Raw genomic sequence first — 17,853 nt, forward strand, 5'->3', positions numbered from 1 at the left:
AAACTGAAAAAACACTAGGTGGGGACTGTACTGTCCTGCTTCTTAAAGGAGTAAGAAGCTCACTGTTCCCGAGTTACAACCATAGAGACTTTCCAAATGCCCAGTAATAAGACACATGTTCCACCTTTGGAAGGTCAAGCCAGGCCCTTCTTTAGTGCCCTCCTCTCGGGTCTGTCTACTTTCCCACAAGAAAATACAGCCCTCACAAAAAATTATTTTGAAAAACTCGAAGAAAGGAGGAGCTTATGGGAGAAACCCCAGGCAAGAAGGAAGAGCATGCTTTTTCAAACCATCTGACTCCGTCACAGAGGGTATGTGCAAATGGGCAGCTCTTGGTGGGCCCAGATGTGATTGGGTTGATGGGCACAGAACTGTTAAAACTTTTTTGTGGTGAATGCCGTGGTCCTCGTCACCTCGTGCCCTGCATCCCGTGTGCTCACTGGTGACCTGAGGTTTTGTTCCTTCTCGCTTGCTCCACCCTTGACTCAGTGACTTCCTTGGACTCTCTGGGATTGGCAGCTGCCCTCCAGTCCCAGGCCCTGACCTCGTCTGCCCCTTTGACCTGTGAGTGTACAAATCTCTCTTTCCCTTTCAGTCTGGCAAACAGGGTTGGGATGTTTTCAAAAGGAATTTTACCAGGAAGCTAAAAAAAACCCAAAACAACCTCCTCCCTGCAACTGCCACAAAATCCAGACAAGGAAAAGCAAATACAGAGGAACAGATGTGTATGTGGAATACTGATTCTTCCTCCTGAGATCACAAAAATCTGGCCCAGACTGTCCTGATTAATGTGGTTCAGGAAGCCCCCAGTCCCCATGGTCCTGCCTCATTCAGCCTCTCAACTCCCAGTGGCCTCCAAGTAGAGCTGCTGGGTTTGAGGGATGAGCACCCCCTTTTAGGCTCTGCTTCCTGCGGCCCTGTCATGCTCTGTAGCATCCCCCCCACCAACTTGTGGATTCTGCCCCCGACCTTTCCCGCCAAGGGAGGAAGACGCAGGCCTGCCTACCCTCCAGCGCCTCCTGTGGCTCAGGCCCTGGAAGTCCTGCTTCGAGGTTCATCTCTCTGTTCTGTTTTTTTCTTTGAAGGGTGTTCCTAAGCCAACCGTGACAGGTGGTTCTACCTTTTGTGGAGTTCAGCTGCTTTGTCTATTTTAAGAAACCATCTGGGACTGCTGAAAGCAGTTTTCTCCTCAGGATGGGTGAAATCAAGGGGTTAATTTGATCAAGTCTGCCTGCCCTGCTTGCTTTTTGTTTTTTCCCTTTTTCCATGGAGCACAAAGCTTCGGTAGCTGAAGGCCTCGCTGCTGAATGTGGAAACAACCTTCACTGGCTACTTTATAGGTAACATTCATAGGTCACTATGAGAATGGGCGCTACAGTCATTTTTCAGGAACTTGGGACAGCTCTTGTCCAGCTCAAACTGATCGAGACCACCGACTTTTCTACTGGGCCTCTGCAAGTGCTCGAGGGGTGGCCTTTTGACATCGGAGGGCCAAAAACTCCACCTTCAGATCATAACACAACCATTTTCTTTTCTTTTTTTTTTTTTGAGACCGAGTCTCTCTCTGTCACCCAGGCTGGAGTGCAGTGGGCGATCTCGGCTCACTGCAAGCTCCGCCTCCCGGGTTCACGCCATTCTCCTGCCTCAGCTTCCTGAGTAGCTGGGACTACAGGCGCCCGCCACCACGCCTGGCTAATTTTTTGTATTTTTTTTTTTTTTTTTTTAGTAGAGACGGGGTTTCACCATGTTAGCCAGGGTGGTCTCGATCTCCTGACCTCATGATCTGCCTACCTCCGCCTCCCAAAGTGCTGGGATTACAGGCGTGAGCCACCGTGCCCAGCCAGCAAAACAATTTTCTACACAAATGTCCTTATGAAATGCCATGAACCCCAACTACACTTGGGCAGAATGAACCTATTACTTCATTTTCCCCACAGCCAATCACCCTTCCCCATGCCTTAGACCATCCCACTTCCCTCAGCCATAAATATCCCTAAGGCTTATCTTGAGGAGGTGGATTTAATATAAGTTGCCAGGACCAGCAGACCCTGAAACTCCCCACCCCTGCCCTTCCTATATTCTGCTTAAAATTTGGTGTATGAACCTCATTCTCCCTTTAATTGCAGAACAGAAATGTGTGACACTCCCTGAGTGTCAATGAATGCCTGATCCCTGCCTAACTCAGGAAATTCTTGCCATCTCTCCAGGTGCTCCCCTAAAAATGGTGCTCCGGGGAATGATCTCACAGAACTCAAGTCTTTACCATTTTATGGTATCACATTTCTTAAGCTCATAGTGACAACAGTACGAGGATGGTGCTTTTGACCTATGGTCTCATACCTCCCTTCCTTCAGCATCCTCGCTAGACCCAGCCTTGAACCCTTTGTTTGGCATGAGGTAGGGCCTCAGTGCCTCAGTGGCATTCATAATTATTTTCTTTCCATGGTGAGGTTGGGAGAGAGTTGAGCTCTTCTCTAGAGGAGGGGCCCAGGTAAGGCTGAGAGGGGGCTCCGAGAAGCTCCTTCCTCCACAGCCCTCTCCCAGCAGCCACTGCTGTCCTCCACAAAGGCACCTCTGACTCCTCTACTTCCTGTGATCCAAATCGGGTGGGGGAGAGCAGCAGGCAGGGCTGCTCCTCAGGCCAAAACGACCTGGTGGTGGGAGTGGATGGCACAGAGGAGAAAGCAGTGGCTAGGAGTCAGGTGGAGATGATGTTTTGCTCCCTGAGGGCTCCAGGTCAGCTTTGCTCTAATTTTGTTTTCATTTGTTTTCACAATCATGGAGGGAGAACTCTCTGGAGGCTTGGGAAGGTGGACCCCAGCTGCAGAGAAACACAGGCCAAGACCCACACACCACAGCCCAGGTCTTGTGGGTGGACAGGAGAAGTGGTTCTGATTCCCGTCTGGGAAGTCTCAGGGACACGGTTCAGGAGTAATCTACAGGAGAAGCTGAAGGACAGTGGAGTTATCTCCGTTGCTCCTTATCTCCCTTCCCCAGTGCCAGGCTTCCTCCTGGCTTCTTCCCAGAGGCCCTCTGGTCAAGATGAACACATTAGCCAGGAAGACACGCACTCACCACCAGCCTTGGGCATACGACAGTGGAGCTGACTTCTCTGGGAAGAGATCCGAGAGTCAGGGGGCCAGGGAGGCATCCCCCTTCCCAGCCGCTGGGTGTGGCTGACCTCCATGTCTTCCAACCAGTCTGGCCTCCACTCCCACAGGGGCAGGGAGAGGTTGGGGGTCAGGAAGATCTCATCCCGTGGGGAGGGAGGTGATGAGGCATCTGTCAGGGAGGGTAGAGGTGTCTGTGGGGGGTTGACCTTCAGCCCCTAGGGGCCAGTTTAGTACAGAAAGCTTAGGACCAGCTCAGGGCATGTACCCAGCCCTAAACATAACCTAGCCCCAACTGAGCCCATCAGTCCCAGAGGCCACATCCCCAGGGGCCCAATCCATTTGTTTCTTTAGGGAGAGGTGATTGAACTGTTTCCTTCCAGCCCAGCTCTGGCCTTCTATCTGCACTGTCCCTTCACGTCCCCATTCCCTGGGTATTCTTCTGCCATCATGGGCACTTCTGTCCTGGATAACCCTTGCCCTCCCATTTACCACAAGCCTGGTTTTTTTGTGGGGGCAAAGGATAGAGTTAAGGTTAGTAAAATGGGGATGGGGGATCTGATGGTGCATGTGGGGAAGGGACACCCAAGGAGCCAAGACCCTGTACTACCTTCTGCTGACATGGAGATAAAGGTCCCACTCTGCTGGGAATGTCAGAGGTGAGCCCAGTGGCTCCTCAGCCCCAGCCATGGACAGGACAGGAGGATGGGATTGGAAGAGGATGGAGCAACCTTTCCTGGAGACTCAAGTCAGGGTAAGAGGGAAGTCCTAGAGGCAGGGAAATGGACCTACAGTTGGCTGCCTTTAGAACTGGACAATTTGGGCCAGGCTCAGTGGCTCATGCCTATAATCCCAACACTTTGGGAGGCTGAGGCGGGTAGATCACTTGAGGTCAGGAGTTCAAAACCAGCCTGGCCAACATGGTGAAACCCCGTCTCTACTAAAAATACAAAAAAATTAGCTGGGCATGGTGGTAGGTGCCTGTAATCCCAGCTACTCGGGAGGCAGAGGCAGGAGAATCTCTTGAATCTGGGAGGCAGAGGTTGCAGTGAGCTGAGATCATGCCACTGCCTGGGCAAACAAACAAAACAAAAACAAACAAACAAACAAACAAAAAGAATTGGACAATTTGTCCTTGTTCTGTGGGTGAACTTGGGCAAGCCAATAAAACTATCTGACTTACAGTTTCCTCATTAGGATAAGAGAGATAAAGAATATTCCACATAGACTTTCAATATTAAATGTATGCAAAGCACTTAGTGCCTGAGATACAATAATCATTCAATAAAACTAGTTGTTTTAACAATGATGACATGATAACAGTTGTTAGAAAGGCAAGGGGCATGAGTGAGGAGTAAGATGGGGAGACCTCACATACCTATGAAGACGCAGTCTGCCTCCCTGGGCTCTAGACCGAAACCAAAGCTATCCACAGCCACTGCCAGGGCCCGGGCAAAGTGAGCATCAGCGAGGAAGGAGCCATCGGAGGAGCTGACAAGGCTGGCTCTGGCGCTGGCGGCATTGTCCTCAGAGGCTGAGCCCCAACCATTGGCTAAGGAGCCCTCGCTGGGGGTGGGGGTGAGGCAGGGCCGAGGTGGGCACAGCAAGACTCCCCCCTCGGGCCCCACCCCTCCTCCAGTCCTGCCCATGTCCGTGAACTCTGAGGCTGTTGGGACGCTGATGTACCCATAGGTGGTGGGGGGTGAAGGAGCCCTTGGCATGGGAGAGACGCTGTTCCTAGGGAGAGGCAAAAGGGGAGACAGCAATGGTTTGGGTGGGATGAGGGTTGTAGTAACAGAAAAGCCCCAGTTGAGGGAGGGCGGAATGGGTGGAGAGGCGCTTGCTCCCACAGCTTTTCTGTAGTTCTTTGGTTATCTCTCAAGCTACTCACCTGGGAGTCTCCTCACCCTCACTGAGTTCCAAGCACAGGGCTACCTCCTCAGGGGTCAGCACACTGTCTTGATCCTCCCCCAGGGATGACAGTGAGGAGCTGGACAGGCGACTGGAAGCTGGGCTGGGGCCAGAGAGGGAAGAGGCCTGGGGGCTAGGAGGACTGCAGGGGCTAAGGATGGGGATGGGGGCTGCTGGCAGCAGGATGGAGGAGGGAGCCTGTCGTGCCACCGGAGGCCTGATTGGGGGGAGAGAGTGATGGCACGGTGGTTACTACAGCTCTTCAAGTCCTTTCCCCCCTTCCCCAGCCTGTCCAATCCCGGCACACACTCCCCACACCCCCACTCTCCCAGCCCTGCTTCCCGACCCCATGCCCTCTTACTGGGTCTGTTGACTCTGAGTCGGGGGAGTTTCATGAGGAAAGACGGGTGCTGGAGGGAGATGATGAGTAACCAGCTCATTTGAGGAGCTGAGGAGTTTCGGTCCCAGGGCCCGCCAGGCAACCAGAGCTTGGGGCACAGCTCCTGGGGAAGAGAAGCCTGGGTGTGAGAACAGTGGCATCCCCATCTGCTCTGGAGCTCAGCCTGCCGGCCTGCCCAACAGCCCCCTTAGCTACCTGTCCACTACTCCATCCAACCCTCATCAGCCTCCTCAGGGAAAGGAGGATGAGCCCGTGGGAGGGCCCTGGACTGGTGAGCCCCTGCATCCCTACACCCTATCTCACCCCTTCACTTCCCTTTCAGGGACCCCCCTCTCACCTGGGCTTTGGGAAAGGTTCTTGGAACCTCTATTTCCCAACTCACAGGCCCGGAGCTCCAAGGGGTGGCTGCCCCGGAGCAGTGGGGAACTGTTGGCATGCTGCAGCTCTGCAAAGAAAGGGTTGGTAGTTGTGGGGCCCAGGATAGACTTTTCAGACCCCAGCTGCTGGCTCTATCTTCAGCCTTATTCAATTCAGCCTGCACAACCCTGAACCCAGAGAAAAGAGGGGGAACCCCCCGAATCCCCTCCACACCCCCATCTTCATCCAGCAGCTGTGATAGGGTAGAAGGAGCACTAGGCTTGGGGTCAAAAGACCTGCCCAGCTCAGCTGTGTGACTTCAGGGCAGTCCATGTACCTTTCTGAGTCTCAGTTTCATGTGTAAACAACCACTTCGAATGATGGTCTTGACAATTAAGTAAAAACAGATTGCACAAGTTCTCGGCCTTGATAGATGCTTTAAAAAACAACTTTCTTTTCCTTGACTGTATTCATTCCAATCTTCCTGATCTCTATACCCTCACATTGCTACTCTCATGAATTTTGGCTCAGTAAGAAAAATACTCCTTCTTTTCTTGGACAGAATCTATTAATTTCCATTTCTCACATTGCAAATATCTCACATGGCTCTGGATAGCCCTGCTCTGGGAAACTCGACTGTCTCTCACTTGAAAGATGGGGTAGACTGTCAGGTTGAGCTGAGTGGGTAGGACAAAAACAGGGATCGACACACAATGTCGGCTGTGACAGGAGACAGTCAGCTAATAGGAAGAGGAACTTCAGAGTGGGAAAAGGTATTGGTCTATCCCAGGGACGCAATGCCCTGCCCATACTTTTTGTTGAATGAAAGAATGAATGCATGGGTGATATCAGAAATGTGGATATAAACACACAGTGAGAAGAGTCACCTAGAAGATGGACGCTGTCATCTGGCCCACATGGGCAGTGGAGAGACAGGGCTCTGAGTGAACTTTCACAACAGAGAAGCTGGAAACTAAAGAGACAGCCCCAACTATGTGCAATGACCTGTGAGCATGCTTCTTGGTCAGACCAGAATGCAAAAGGGATCTAAGTTTAAGCCAGAGAGGAATAGGGTAATACAGGAGAGAGATTTTTCCAGGAGCAGGAACCTGAAGAACATCAGACAAAGGAGAAAAGAAACAGCCTTTAGATTAGTGTCCCATGACCAGAAGCCCAGCTAGGAAAGAGTTTCCCTTCTTGGTGGACCAGGGACCAGGCAGGACCTTCAGGGTAGAGCTATCTAGTCAGTCACATATCAGAGATCTGGGGGCCACTACGGGCAGCTTCAGAGAAGGGAAGTGAGCCAGGCTTTGGCATTGACCAAGACCCCATTTATGTACTAGTGGCCAGACCTTCTGATCCTTTAGGATGAAAACTCATCAATGACTAGACTCCCTCCATCAAAGTTTCCTTTGGTACTTTGGCTGTTTGGTTTTTATTGATTTTCTATAGCTTTCATATGAGCCAGGTAATCCGGGGAGCCAACTTCAGGTTGGTGCGCCAACTCTGCTATCATCAGCAATGTCTTGTCTGGTGCCTGGCTTCTTGACTAAGCTCAGAAATATGAGCACAAGTTGGTTGGCTGGTTTGAGTGGAAAGGGAAAGAAAACAGCCAGGCCTGGAAAAGGCCACTTTTATCCTAGCCTGTTTCACTTCCTCTAAGGGACCCTGGTAACAAAAGCCCTCCTCCTACATTGCTTGGAGTTACTTGGACTTTAGTTTCAATTCTAATTGAATAAACTGGACAAGAAAAATGTTATCAAGGTGAAAGGTTGAAACTCATTGGTCAAATTGCAATAAATATTTGTTTGAATAAAATAATGAATGAATGAGGATATTCAGTGCATGTATCTGGCAAACTGAGCAGAACTAAGAACCTGCTATGATGGATGAGAGACAGGAGACTGTAATTGTGAGGATATCAGCACTGGAGAAGAAACCCCAACTAAGGCCAAATAATAAGAAAAAGGAACAAGCAGGTCAAGGGGAGTGGGGGGTACTGGGAGAGCCTGCCAGTTTTAGAAGAGGAAGAAACAGCAGTAGAATCAACTCCATGGGTCTGGAGAAGACCATAGCATGATCTTGTTGCTGCTGAGGTCCTGGGAGGTAGACGTAGGATATCTACTGTCTACCAGCCAAGGAGTCGCTGCAGTTGACCTATCCTGGGGGCAGTGGTGAGATGGGGCTGGAGCGAGGAGAAACAGGGAGTGAAGTAAGGACCTAAACCACAGGCTAGGAAGCCTCATCTCAGAATTGGAACCCTTCTTAAGAACTGGCTGTAGAAAACCACTCACCTCTTTCCAGTACCATTACTGTTCTAAGAAGGGCTATCCATTCCATTAAAGTTGGCGTAGTTCTCCCTGGGAAGGCTGTTTTTTAAATGAGACTATTCCACCTCTTTTTAGCTGGTGTTTCGTTACCACCAAGGATTTATAATGCAATAGCTCTGAGGCAAAGCTGGTAAGAATGCCAACTTCGCTGATATTTAGAGTCATAAAATTCTGGATATTGAACAAGCTGTTAATTATCTTAATCCATCTTTGTCTTATTAAAAGTTGGATTAAATCCACTTAAAAAAAAGACTTGGCTGTAGAACATTTGTTAGGTCTTACTAATTAGTACAGAAGACTCAAGAAGACAGCAGGTAGAGTGCAGGCCAATGTTCTGCAGGCCAGAAATAGGAAAAAATACTCAAAGAGAGAATAGGATTTCCTGAGGGAGCTCCAGAGAGACTCAGAATCACTTCAGAGGCAGACTATCCTGCCTTCAGATTTGAGTCCTGCAGCTAATTACTTGCAGAATTTTGAACCAGTAACGCAATCATTCTGACCCTCTTCCTGTCTGTAAAATTAGAGAAATAGTAGCTAGCCAATCTATTGTGAGGATTAAATGAAATAACAAACATAAGTAAAGCACCTAGTATATAGCAATTGATAAAAAATGGAGGCTATAATTATTTTTCTCTGAAAAGTCTAAGAAGGCAGCTGGGAGTCAGGAGATAAACCTGTCCAGAAAGGAAATACCCATTCCTCTCTGAGAAGTGAGTTGGGAGTCGGTGCCCAAGCACACCTGTACATAGTACACCAGGAGATGAGCTCGTGGGAGCCTGAGGCTTTGTGCCAGCACTGGTCACATTCCTCCAGGCTCTAGCATTACTTGTTTGCTAGTCAACACTTTCGTTAGACAGGCCCTGAGCCCTTAGAAGTCAGGGGCTGTGTCTGACGTCTCTTGTGTTCCCCATGTCTGGCATGCAGTGGTGCTTATTAAACGTTTGCTGAGTTTAATTGAGTGCAGAATTAGGGCTCACTGCTGGTGTAGCCAAACTGAAACAAGAGCACATTGCAAAAAGCTAAGGCTATTGCACCCCTAGCTGAGTGCTCTGGTGGAAGGAGAAAGAGGTCTTTTGTCCACCTGGAGAGGAGAATGGAAGGAGGGTGTGGAGGTTGCACGCCCCTCCAGGCTTTGAGGCCTTGTTCCCATCACATTCCCATTCCTGGGCCCGCCTACCACCAGCTCAGTCTATGTCTATTCTCCCCCTCCTTACCCTGCTTCTTTTTGGCCTTCCAAGCCTCTGCAGGGGCCAGAGACAAGCGGGGAGAAGAGAGTCCCCTGCGGCTGCAGAGGCTGTCTGAGCTGGAACAGGGGCTGGAGAGCTGGGCCAGCTGGGGTGGGAGGCGCCTGACAGCTGGGACCTGGGGACTTGGCCTGGCTGGGGTACTGGATGGCAGCTCAGCGATGAGGGAGCCATAAAAAGTGCTGGTGTCTGGAAGCAGGGGCACGCCGGGGCTTCGGGAGTCCCAGGAGAGCACTGTGATATAAATGACAGGAGGAATTATGGTGAGCATGTCCCACTTTCCATCCCTGAGATCACTGCGCCCACCTAGGCCCTTGCCCCCACTGAGCATGCTCACAGGAGCAACGACAGTCTAGTGGGTCCCGGGCATCCGCCCCCAGCCGACTGCTGAGGCTGCTGCTGCTGCTCAGGTCCCGAGAGCCAGAGGTGGAACGCCAAGTGTCTGCCAACCACTGGGAGTCACTGTGATCCATCCTGGGGCAGTGGAGGGAGGGGGTGAGGCCAGGAGAAACAAGGAGAAGTGAGAACCTTTTTGGCCAAGACTTCCTGTTCAGAGGCAGCAGAAGAGGGCAAGGAGATGGTGGCTTTATCCTTACTACTGCTTTTCAGCTTTTCACAGACTCCTTAAGATCTCTGACCTGGTCCCCTAAACCCAGCACCCCTTTCTTATTCCTGGATGAGGGGAAATCCGAGTCACCCAGAGCTGGGAGGTAGTAATGACAGACAGCTATGTATGCTGAGGTAAAAAGAAGACCTGAAGACAAATCTGGTTTGACAATCTCTATCTGTCACAGCTTAGCTTGGGTAAGTACATCTGTTGTACTTGGGTAAGTACATCCTCTCTAAGCCCCAGTTTTCTCATCTGTAAAATGATAGCAATAGGGCCTTCCACACTCAAGACTGATGGTCTGGGTTTATATGAGGAAATGTGAGATCACTCAGCTGGCAGAGCAGGAGCTTGCTCCATGGATATTGGCCTCTGGCTGCCTGAGTGATCCTTCAAGAACAGGGATCTGAGCAAGGAGCTTCTCTGCATAAGACCTTCAATGGCCCCTCATTTACCATGATAGAGCCCAGGTACCTAGCATGGCTAAGAGGACCCTCCTTGGTCTGGCTTCCAGCTCCCTAACTATAGCCTTTGCTCTGACCCATCTCACACCCTATACCCGAGCCAGAACAAATGGTTTGTCTTTCCCTGTGGACATAGCAGGCTATTACTTGCGCTTCATTGCTCTTCTCTCCACAACCTTCTTACTGTCAGGGTAATGTGGAATCTTCTTTCTCCTATGTTTTTCCACATTGACCCCCTCCATGTGTCTTGTACCCGCTTCTGCGTGGCCAATACAGGATTGCACTCATATCCCCTCATGCCTGTCTCTGCCTACACTGAGAGTTTCTGGCAGGTGGAGGCTATTCCAAAGGAAAGAATGAACCAAAGATCAGAAGGAATCTCCCTCAAGGACAGAACAGGAGATCCTAGGGAAGCCACAGAAAGCTTAAGGCAGAGCAGACAAAGCCAGGAGGTAGCTGGAAGAAAGAAGCCAGTGAGCTCAGAAAACTCAAAACACAACACCAGCCAGCTTGGACCCCTGCTCTGGGCTGAGGACCTGACAGTGAAATGGCAGTTCTAGGCCTGGATATGCTGGCACATAGTAGGTGCTCAGTAACTTCTGTGGATAGATGCAGACCTGGAGTGGGAAGCCTCCCAGAGGAGATCTAGTGAAATAAAGAGCCAAGAAGGCAGACAGAGAGATGAGGCGGTTACTTAGCACAAAGACAACGGGAGCAAGAAGGATGTGTTCTCTATCAGCATGATGTCCCAAAACTGCAGACTTGTTCTGGCAGCCGAATATACCGGAAGCAGAAGGGCCCATGGGCAGATCCTGTTTTTGAGAACAGTGAGGAAGAATCTATGATGTAGGCACTGAACACCCTCTGCTGGAGCTGCGGGTGGACGATGATGTAGGCACAATGGCTCAGTGAGAGAATTACTGAGTGCAAAGTCACTACTTGGTAGACCATGGGTACACACACAAGATGAGACATTTGAGGTGGTCGTCTCATGCTGATTATTCTCCACCTAGCGGGTGAGGCAGCAGGAGAGGTGGGGTGACAAGAGTCCTGGATTGGGGGTTTAGAAGGTTTTATGAGTTTCAGTTTACTAGTCTGTCAAGTGGTGTGATAGGAATATTAATGACAGAGAAATGAACTATCAGTTGGAGTTACAGGAGAGATTCATGTACGACAGTCCCAAACTCCCTGGCAGGTAGACTAGTACTCCATTCTTCTCTGTTGCAACTCCACTGTCCCTTGCCACCCCCCCTTACTTCAGACCTCCCCTTTCACCTCTCACCTGTGTTTTAGGATGGCATCCTCACTGGTATATCTGTACAGACCTGGGAGAAGGCAGGAGGAAGGCTAAATCCAGAGGCTGGATCACCTGGCCAGAGATCCAAAGCCCCTGCACCATTCTGGCTGGATGCTGAGGAGGCCTGTATATGTGTGGGTCCCCCTCAGACTCTCACCTGGGCCCAGGTGCACCCCAGCTCGGCGCCGGCGGTGGATACACACGGCGGTGCCCAGAAGCAGCAGCCAGAGTGCAACACCGCAGGTGGCAATGACCTCAGGCCGCTTCAAGGTAGCCCTCAGCTGCTCCAGGGTCCAGGGACCATGCTCACTGGGCTCTTGGGTGGCTCGCTCCATGGCCTGCTCTGTATGGGATGCAGAGCTCAGGGGGAGAGGGAGTCGAGGCATTGAGGGCCTGGCAGGCAAGGGGGAAGAGCTGGAAGTGTGAGGCGGGAGCAGGGAGAGGAAGGCGGGATGCAGGCTGAAGGGTAGGGTGGGTCTGTGGGCACTGCCCTCACCTAAAAGGAGGCAGACAGGGCTACTGGGCTCCCCAGCTCCAGCACCAGTGACTGCAGCCACTTGCACGCAGTAGGAGCCTGGCATATGGGTGGCGATTTCCAGCTGGGTCTGCTCACCAACTACAGTCCAGTTGGCTGGTGGCAGTGACGTGTTGCCCAGGCTCCAGACCTGAGGCACAAGCAGAGGTGAACAGCTGCCCCAGGCACCATCCCAGAAGCCAAGCCCTTTATCTGCAGATCAGACTCCAGGGATGTGGTTATTCTGCCCTGCCATCCACTTGGGGAATGCACCCAATTTCCTATTCCCCTCCTATTCTCCCTACCAAGTGAGAGATACCTCTCTCTAGATCAACAGTAGAAGGGCAAAAGCAAGCTGCTAAAATACATGTAACATAGCAATTCTCAAACAACAGCGTGCTTCCAAGTCACCAGGGGGGCCTGCTAAAGTACAGTTTGCCAGGCCCATCTCTGAGTTTCTGATTTATTAGGCCTGGGAAAGGATCTGAGGGTTTGTATTCCTAACAAGGTCCTGGGTGAGGCTGATGTTGCTGCTCTAGAAGTCAAACTGTGAGCACCACTCCCTGACTCACAGCCTGGTTTGATCTACTCTGTTTCTTATTCCTGTGGCCTTCACCCCACTTTCCATGTCTGTAAATTGGGGATAATACCCCAGGGTGGACTGTGAGGTAAAACGGGATCATGGAGGTCAAGTGCTTGGCAGGGTCTGGAAGACAGTGGGTCCTTGCTCAGCAAAAGCAGGTTTCCTTTGCTTCTCTGCCCAGGTACCTTTCTCAGTGCCCAGAGCAAGGGTATGCAGAACTCCAGAGAAAAGAGATGTCCCGGCAGCACTAGGAAGGGCTATGTCAGCTAGTGGGGGTACCTGGTAGCCACGGATGATGCCATTGTGGTTTTCAGCAGGTGGTGGGACCCAGCTCACAAAGACACTGCCATTGCCAGGTTTTAGGGTCACCTCCTGGGGTGGGGCACTGGGCACTGGAGGGGTGGAAGAGAGGCTATGAGGGGCTCTGAGGGAGAGGACTCTAGGGAAAGGAGCTGGGCTGGCGGACACAGAGTCAGAACCCCACCGAAGAGACAAGAAGCCTCTTGAAGCTCTGCTGGCCTGGCCGGGGCAGAAGGGAGTCCCAGGGTAGGACCCATAATCTCCCCTCAAGACTGAAGCAGAACAGTCCAGGGGCCCCCAAATAAGAAGGAGCCAGAGGGGATATTGTTGGGTTCTGAAGGGATCAGTCCCTGACCTTTTTCCGGCAGCCTCAGGAGCAGCACGTTGCTGTCAGGGCCTCGAGCCCGGCCAGAGGATGGTCTCACTTTGAACTCGTAGTCTTGGCCCCAGTGGAGGCCTCCAAGCTCTGCGCTCTGCCAGCCGGCCAGCAGCTCCTCTGCCCACGGAGCTCCCTGGCCTCCCGGGGCAGTCTGGGTCCTGAACAAGGCCGTGTAAGATTGGGCAGGTGCAGCAGGGCCACTGACCTGGGAAGGAGTTTTGAGGAAGGGCGGGGGGTCAGAGAGCTCAGGAACGCCCTTTCTTGAGCTCTGGATTGGCTTTTACCCTTAGCACCTGGCCCTCACCTTCCAGCTGAGCCACACCACCGGTCTAGGCTTGGGGCCCTTTGCAGGATCCGGGTTCAGCAGTGTCACATTTTCCAGCTGAATTCGCACAGCCAGAAGCTCCACAGGCTCCGTGTAGTCCTGGGGCTCTGTGGGGAGGATAGGGCTGGGATGGGGCTTATAGGCCAGAATGACAGAACTGAGGCGTGGAACATCCCTCAGCCAGGGAGGAACCCCAGGGAACCCAAACTCCCAGAGTCTCCAGGTCTTGAGCATTCCGATTTCTACTCTAGCAGGGGGGAACCTCCCGCTACATGAGACCCCCAGCACTTTGACCCTGACCCCACACACCTTAACCCCAGCCCAAACCAGAATACACCACCCCAACTGGAGCCTGCAGCCTGGCTCTGATTTTAGCCGACCCCTGCCCTTACCCTGGATGGAAACCCGGGCTGCGCGGCTCTCCCTGTGTCCTGCGCTGTTGGTGGCCACACACATGTAGGTCCCTGCATCACTCTTCTCTGCTCTTGCCATCAGCAGGGACCCCCCGGACACCTGTCAGGGCCAGGTTCACAGTGAAGTCTCCTATGTGGGGAGGGGCTCTGAGCTGGGGGGAAGTTTGAGGCCCCCCTGCTCTCCCCTCCTCAAATTCTACCGGAGGATGCGGGGCTGGACGGCAGGTCAGTCCCTCAGGGTGTACCCAGGTCTGCCCAGGCCAGGATGAAGTGTGGGGGAGGGGGCCACACTTACTGTGTGCCTTCCGGGCTGGAGGGCCAGGGGTTTCCCATCTTTCCACCATGAGACTGTGGGCTCTGGGTGGCCCCAGGGCGGCCCACATTCCAGAGTAAACTGCTCACCCACCACAGCCACCATGTCCCGAGGCTGGATCTGGAAATCCTCCAGGAGGACTGTGGGGAGGATGGAAGGTGACAGGGAGCAGGGCCCAGGCCTCTTCTCTCTCCCTTATCACTCTTGCCCCCTTCTGCTTTGCCCACCTTCCTGGCCTCCCATTTAGGGCCAGCCCCACCCCAGCTTGCCCTCCCAAGCCTTCCAGCCCAGGCCTCTGCTCACAGGTATCCCACTGACCTCTCAGATGTTCCCTTGAACATTCAACTCAGATGTCTCCACCCAGGTTTGCCCCACCCTGAAGCTCCCCTCCCAGGCCTCACCAGCCACAGACAGCCGAGCGCCTCTGCTGACTGCCGTGCCAAGCCGGTTGCTGGCCTCACATGTGTAGACACCCAGGTCTGTGGACAGGGCCTGGCCATCGTGGGCATGTCCCCGGGCAGGGGGCTGTAGCAGCAGAAGGGTCCCATCAGGCAGGAGGTGGTGTGGGTCTGGGGGCACCATGCTCAGGGGCTGCCCATTCAGCAACCAGCGGATGGTGGGAGGTGGCTGGCCTGAGGCTCGGCAGCTCATCCTGGCAGGGCCGGGGCCCTGGAACAGCTGGTCCTGGGGGTGGACTAGGATCTGGGGCGGGGAGTCCTGAGCCATGCCTCCTGGGGGGGAAAGGGAGCAGAGCCCAGTCTGATCACCAGCAACACCCCAAATTCCTGGCCCACCCCTCATCTGTCTTCTCTTGTGTGCGAGTTTGCCAGAAAACCTGTAATCGGAACTACCAAAGGTTGCCTCCCAAAGAACAAGCTAGCTAGGAGGAGAGAGGGCCAGCATGCACAGCATCCAGGCCAGGGCTTGCATAGCATGTTCGCTCTCTCTCTCTCTCTCTTTCTTTCTCTCTTTCTTTCTTTCTCTCTCAATCTCTCTTTCTTTCTCTGTCTCTCTTTCCTTCTTTCTCTCTCTCTGGTGTGTGCGCACATGCACAAACACACATACACTTACACACACTCATCATCGTCATCATCCTCATCATCATCATCCTCATCTCTGGTCCCCCCACTGCAAAAGGGAAGCAAGCAGTCAGCAGGCCCCTTCTGCCCTGAGCAGGCCTTGGATGGAGGGAGCGTGGGCCAGGAGAGGGAGAGCAACTCACCCATGATGAGCAGGAGCAGCAGAGGCAGGGAACCCCTGCCCCCCAGGAGGCTCTCTCCTCCAGAGCCCATGGCTACTCTCAGCCCTCTGTCCTTGTCCCGAGCACTTTGTCCTGCTGCTCTGAGCTCACAGTGAAGAGGGAAGGAGGGGCGGGGTGGGCCGGTGGTGGTTGTTTGTGACCGAGACTCTGCCCCAGGAGGGAAGCGGCTTTGAGGAAACCGATGCTTCCTGCCTGGCCCTCAGTGCCTTGGAGAACTGGGAGGAGACCAGAGGCGAGAAACTCTCTGACCTCGACCATTTAGTTATAACCCCCGACCCTAACTTCAGCGCTAAGCTTTATCTCATGATCTAGTCGGGGATTTCTTACAGGGTATCCTTACACTAACCATAACTCCAATCAGAGCCTTAATCCTCTATTTAAATCTTATCCCTGGATCCCAATTCTTATCCCTTTGCCACCTGCTAGAGAAGAGTGAAAACCCCAGGAGTCCCAGGACACAGCAAGAAGCTGAAGACAGAGGGCAGTGGGGCTGCAGGCTGGGGAGGCTGAGTGAAGTGGAGCAGGGGTGGATTGTAACGCCCTGGTCCATTTCCCCAGGGCCAGATGGACCAGGAGGTGGCGTAGGGTGGGAGACAGGAAGGACTCAGCATCTGGGACAAGCTGGGAGATTACCACAGGGTGTGTCCATATTCAGCTCAGACATGGATGAAATAAGCTTCTGTGGAGAACTTGGGCAAGTCAGTTTCCTTCTCTGTAAAATGGAAATAATAATAGTAGTTCCTACCTTGAGGGATAAAGTAATGATGAAACACATAAAGCATAAAACCACTGGCATCCAGTGCCTGACTCATTATGAGTGATCCATAAAGCTGAGCCAACATTGTGTATTTATTTTTAGGCCCATCCCATCACTGAAACTATTGGAGGATCCTCGGCAGGAGTATTTTTCAGGCCCTGGAAAGGTGGTTGGAGTAAAAGACCTTTTAAGAGTCTTTCCAGTCCCAAGAGCCTGTGTCCATATCTGTAGCAGACAGGCCTTGCAGGTTTTGAGCCTACAATGTCAGCTCTTGCCCGCTGCCCCCTTTCCCCCACAACCTAGACAGAGGCCACACTGCCCTGTCAGATCCCAGCTCATGTTTACTGGCCTCTTCCTTCCAAATCTGGAATCTCAGCCATTTCCTGGAGCTGTTCCCGGAAGGCCAAGGCCAGGCTCTGGGGCTCAGCGGAAGAGTATCCAGCCTTTGTTCCCAATTGTTCCTGGCCAGCTTCTCTGCAGGGCCCCTAACCCAGCTGACGCCCTCCCTTCCTCCGCCTTCCCATCCTGGCTTCGGTGCCAGCCACAGACTAACAAACAGCCTGTCAAGTAGAAGTCTCCTTCACTCCTCCTCTTTCCTCTCAAACTCAGACCAATACTGACAAAGACAGAATTGGAGCAAGGAAACACCAAGGTCTCTACAAACTGGGGAGTTTGCAGAGGCTAAAGAATAGGCAGAGTGAAAGTCATGGAGTGGCAGAGCTGGAAGGACAGGAATTGGGGCCAGAGAACAGAATGTCACTACCCTTAGCACCTCTAATTCTGAAATCCCAAATTCTGTTCTCTGGCCCCAATTCCTACCCCAAATTCTGTGGGTGTATCCTTACACTAACCATAACTCCAATCAGAGCCTTAATCCTCTATTTAAATCTTATCCCTGGATCCCAATCCTTATCCCTTTACCACCTGCTAGAGAGGAATGAAAACCCCGGGAGTCTCAGGACACAGCAAGAAGCTGAGGACAGAGGGCAGTGGGGCTGCAGGCTGGGGAGGCTGAGTGAAGTGGAGCAGGGGTGGATTGTAACGCCCTGGTCCATTTCCCCAGGGGCAGATGGACCACGAGATGGAGTAGGGTGGGAGACAAGAAGGACTCAGAGCGTCTGGGATAAGCTGGGAGATTCCCACAGGATATGTCCATATTCAGCTCAGAGATGGATGAAATCAGCTTCTGTGGAGACCTTGGGCAAGTCTGTAAAATGGAAATAGTAATAGTAGTTCTCTGTAAAATGGAAATAGTAATAGTAGTTACTACCTTGAGGGATAAAGTAAT

General features: G+C 52.4%; 1 protein-coding gene across 5 annotated transcripts; it reads right to left on the reverse strand.

Moving 5' to 3' along the window:
* Nucleotides 1–2,251: 2,251 nt before the first annotated feature.
* ROBO4 (roundabout guidance receptor 4) lies at nt 2,252–17,127 on the reverse strand. Of its 5 annotated transcripts, XM_063693637.1 has the most exons (19): nt 16,442–16,854; nt 15,770–16,023; nt 14,949–15,278; nt 14,530–14,687; nt 14,214–14,334; nt 13,801–13,928; nt 13,473–13,701; nt 13,097–13,209; nt 12,217–12,385; nt 11,878–12,063; nt 11,706–11,748; nt 9,690–9,826; nt 9,323–9,586; nt 5,759–5,866; nt 5,383–5,524; nt 5,002–5,238; nt 4,489–4,847; nt 3,076–3,282; nt 2,252–2,948 (listed from the first exon to the last, which is right to left on the reverse strand). In XM_063693637.1, the coding sequence occupies exons 2-19, from the start codon at nt 15,837–15,839 to the stop codon at nt 2,926–2,928; spliced, it is 3,024 nt and encodes a 1,007-aa protein (XP_063549707.1). In that variant the 5' UTR covers nt 15,840–16,023; nt 16,442–16,854; the 3' UTR covers nt 2,252–2,925. The 5 variants fall into 5 exon arrangements, with proteins under 5 accessions (XP_063549707.1, XP_063549706.1, XP_004052400.3 ...); XM_063693636.1 differs by having other exon boundaries at nt 2,252–3,282; nt 16,442–17,127; XM_004052352.4 differs by having other exon boundaries at nt 15,770–16,854.
* Between the last annotated feature and the right edge of the window lie 726 nt (nt 17,128–17,853).

This window comes from Gorilla gorilla, chromosome 9 (assembly GCF_029281585.2).
Source record: "Gorilla gorilla gorilla isolate KB3781 chromosome 9, NHGRI_mGorGor1-v2.1_pri, whole genome shotgun sequence".
Taxonomy (NCBI): Eukaryota; Metazoa; Chordata; class Mammalia; order Primates; family Hominidae; genus Gorilla; species Gorilla gorilla.

Coding starts and splice junctions, on each gene's coding strand:
- ROBO4 (XM_063693635.1), bottom strand. CDS start 15,839: ATGGGCTCTGGAGGAGAGAGCCTCCTGGGGGGCAGGGGTTCCCTGCCT. Junction 5,525..5,758: donor GAACCTTTCCCAAAGCCCAG/GTGAGAGGGGGG, acceptor TCTCTTCCCCAG/GAGCTGTGCCCCAAGCTCTG. Junction 3,283..4,488: donor GGCAGACTGCGTCTTCATAG/GTATGTGAGGTC, acceptor CCTCCCTGACAG/ATGCCTCATCACCTCCCTCC.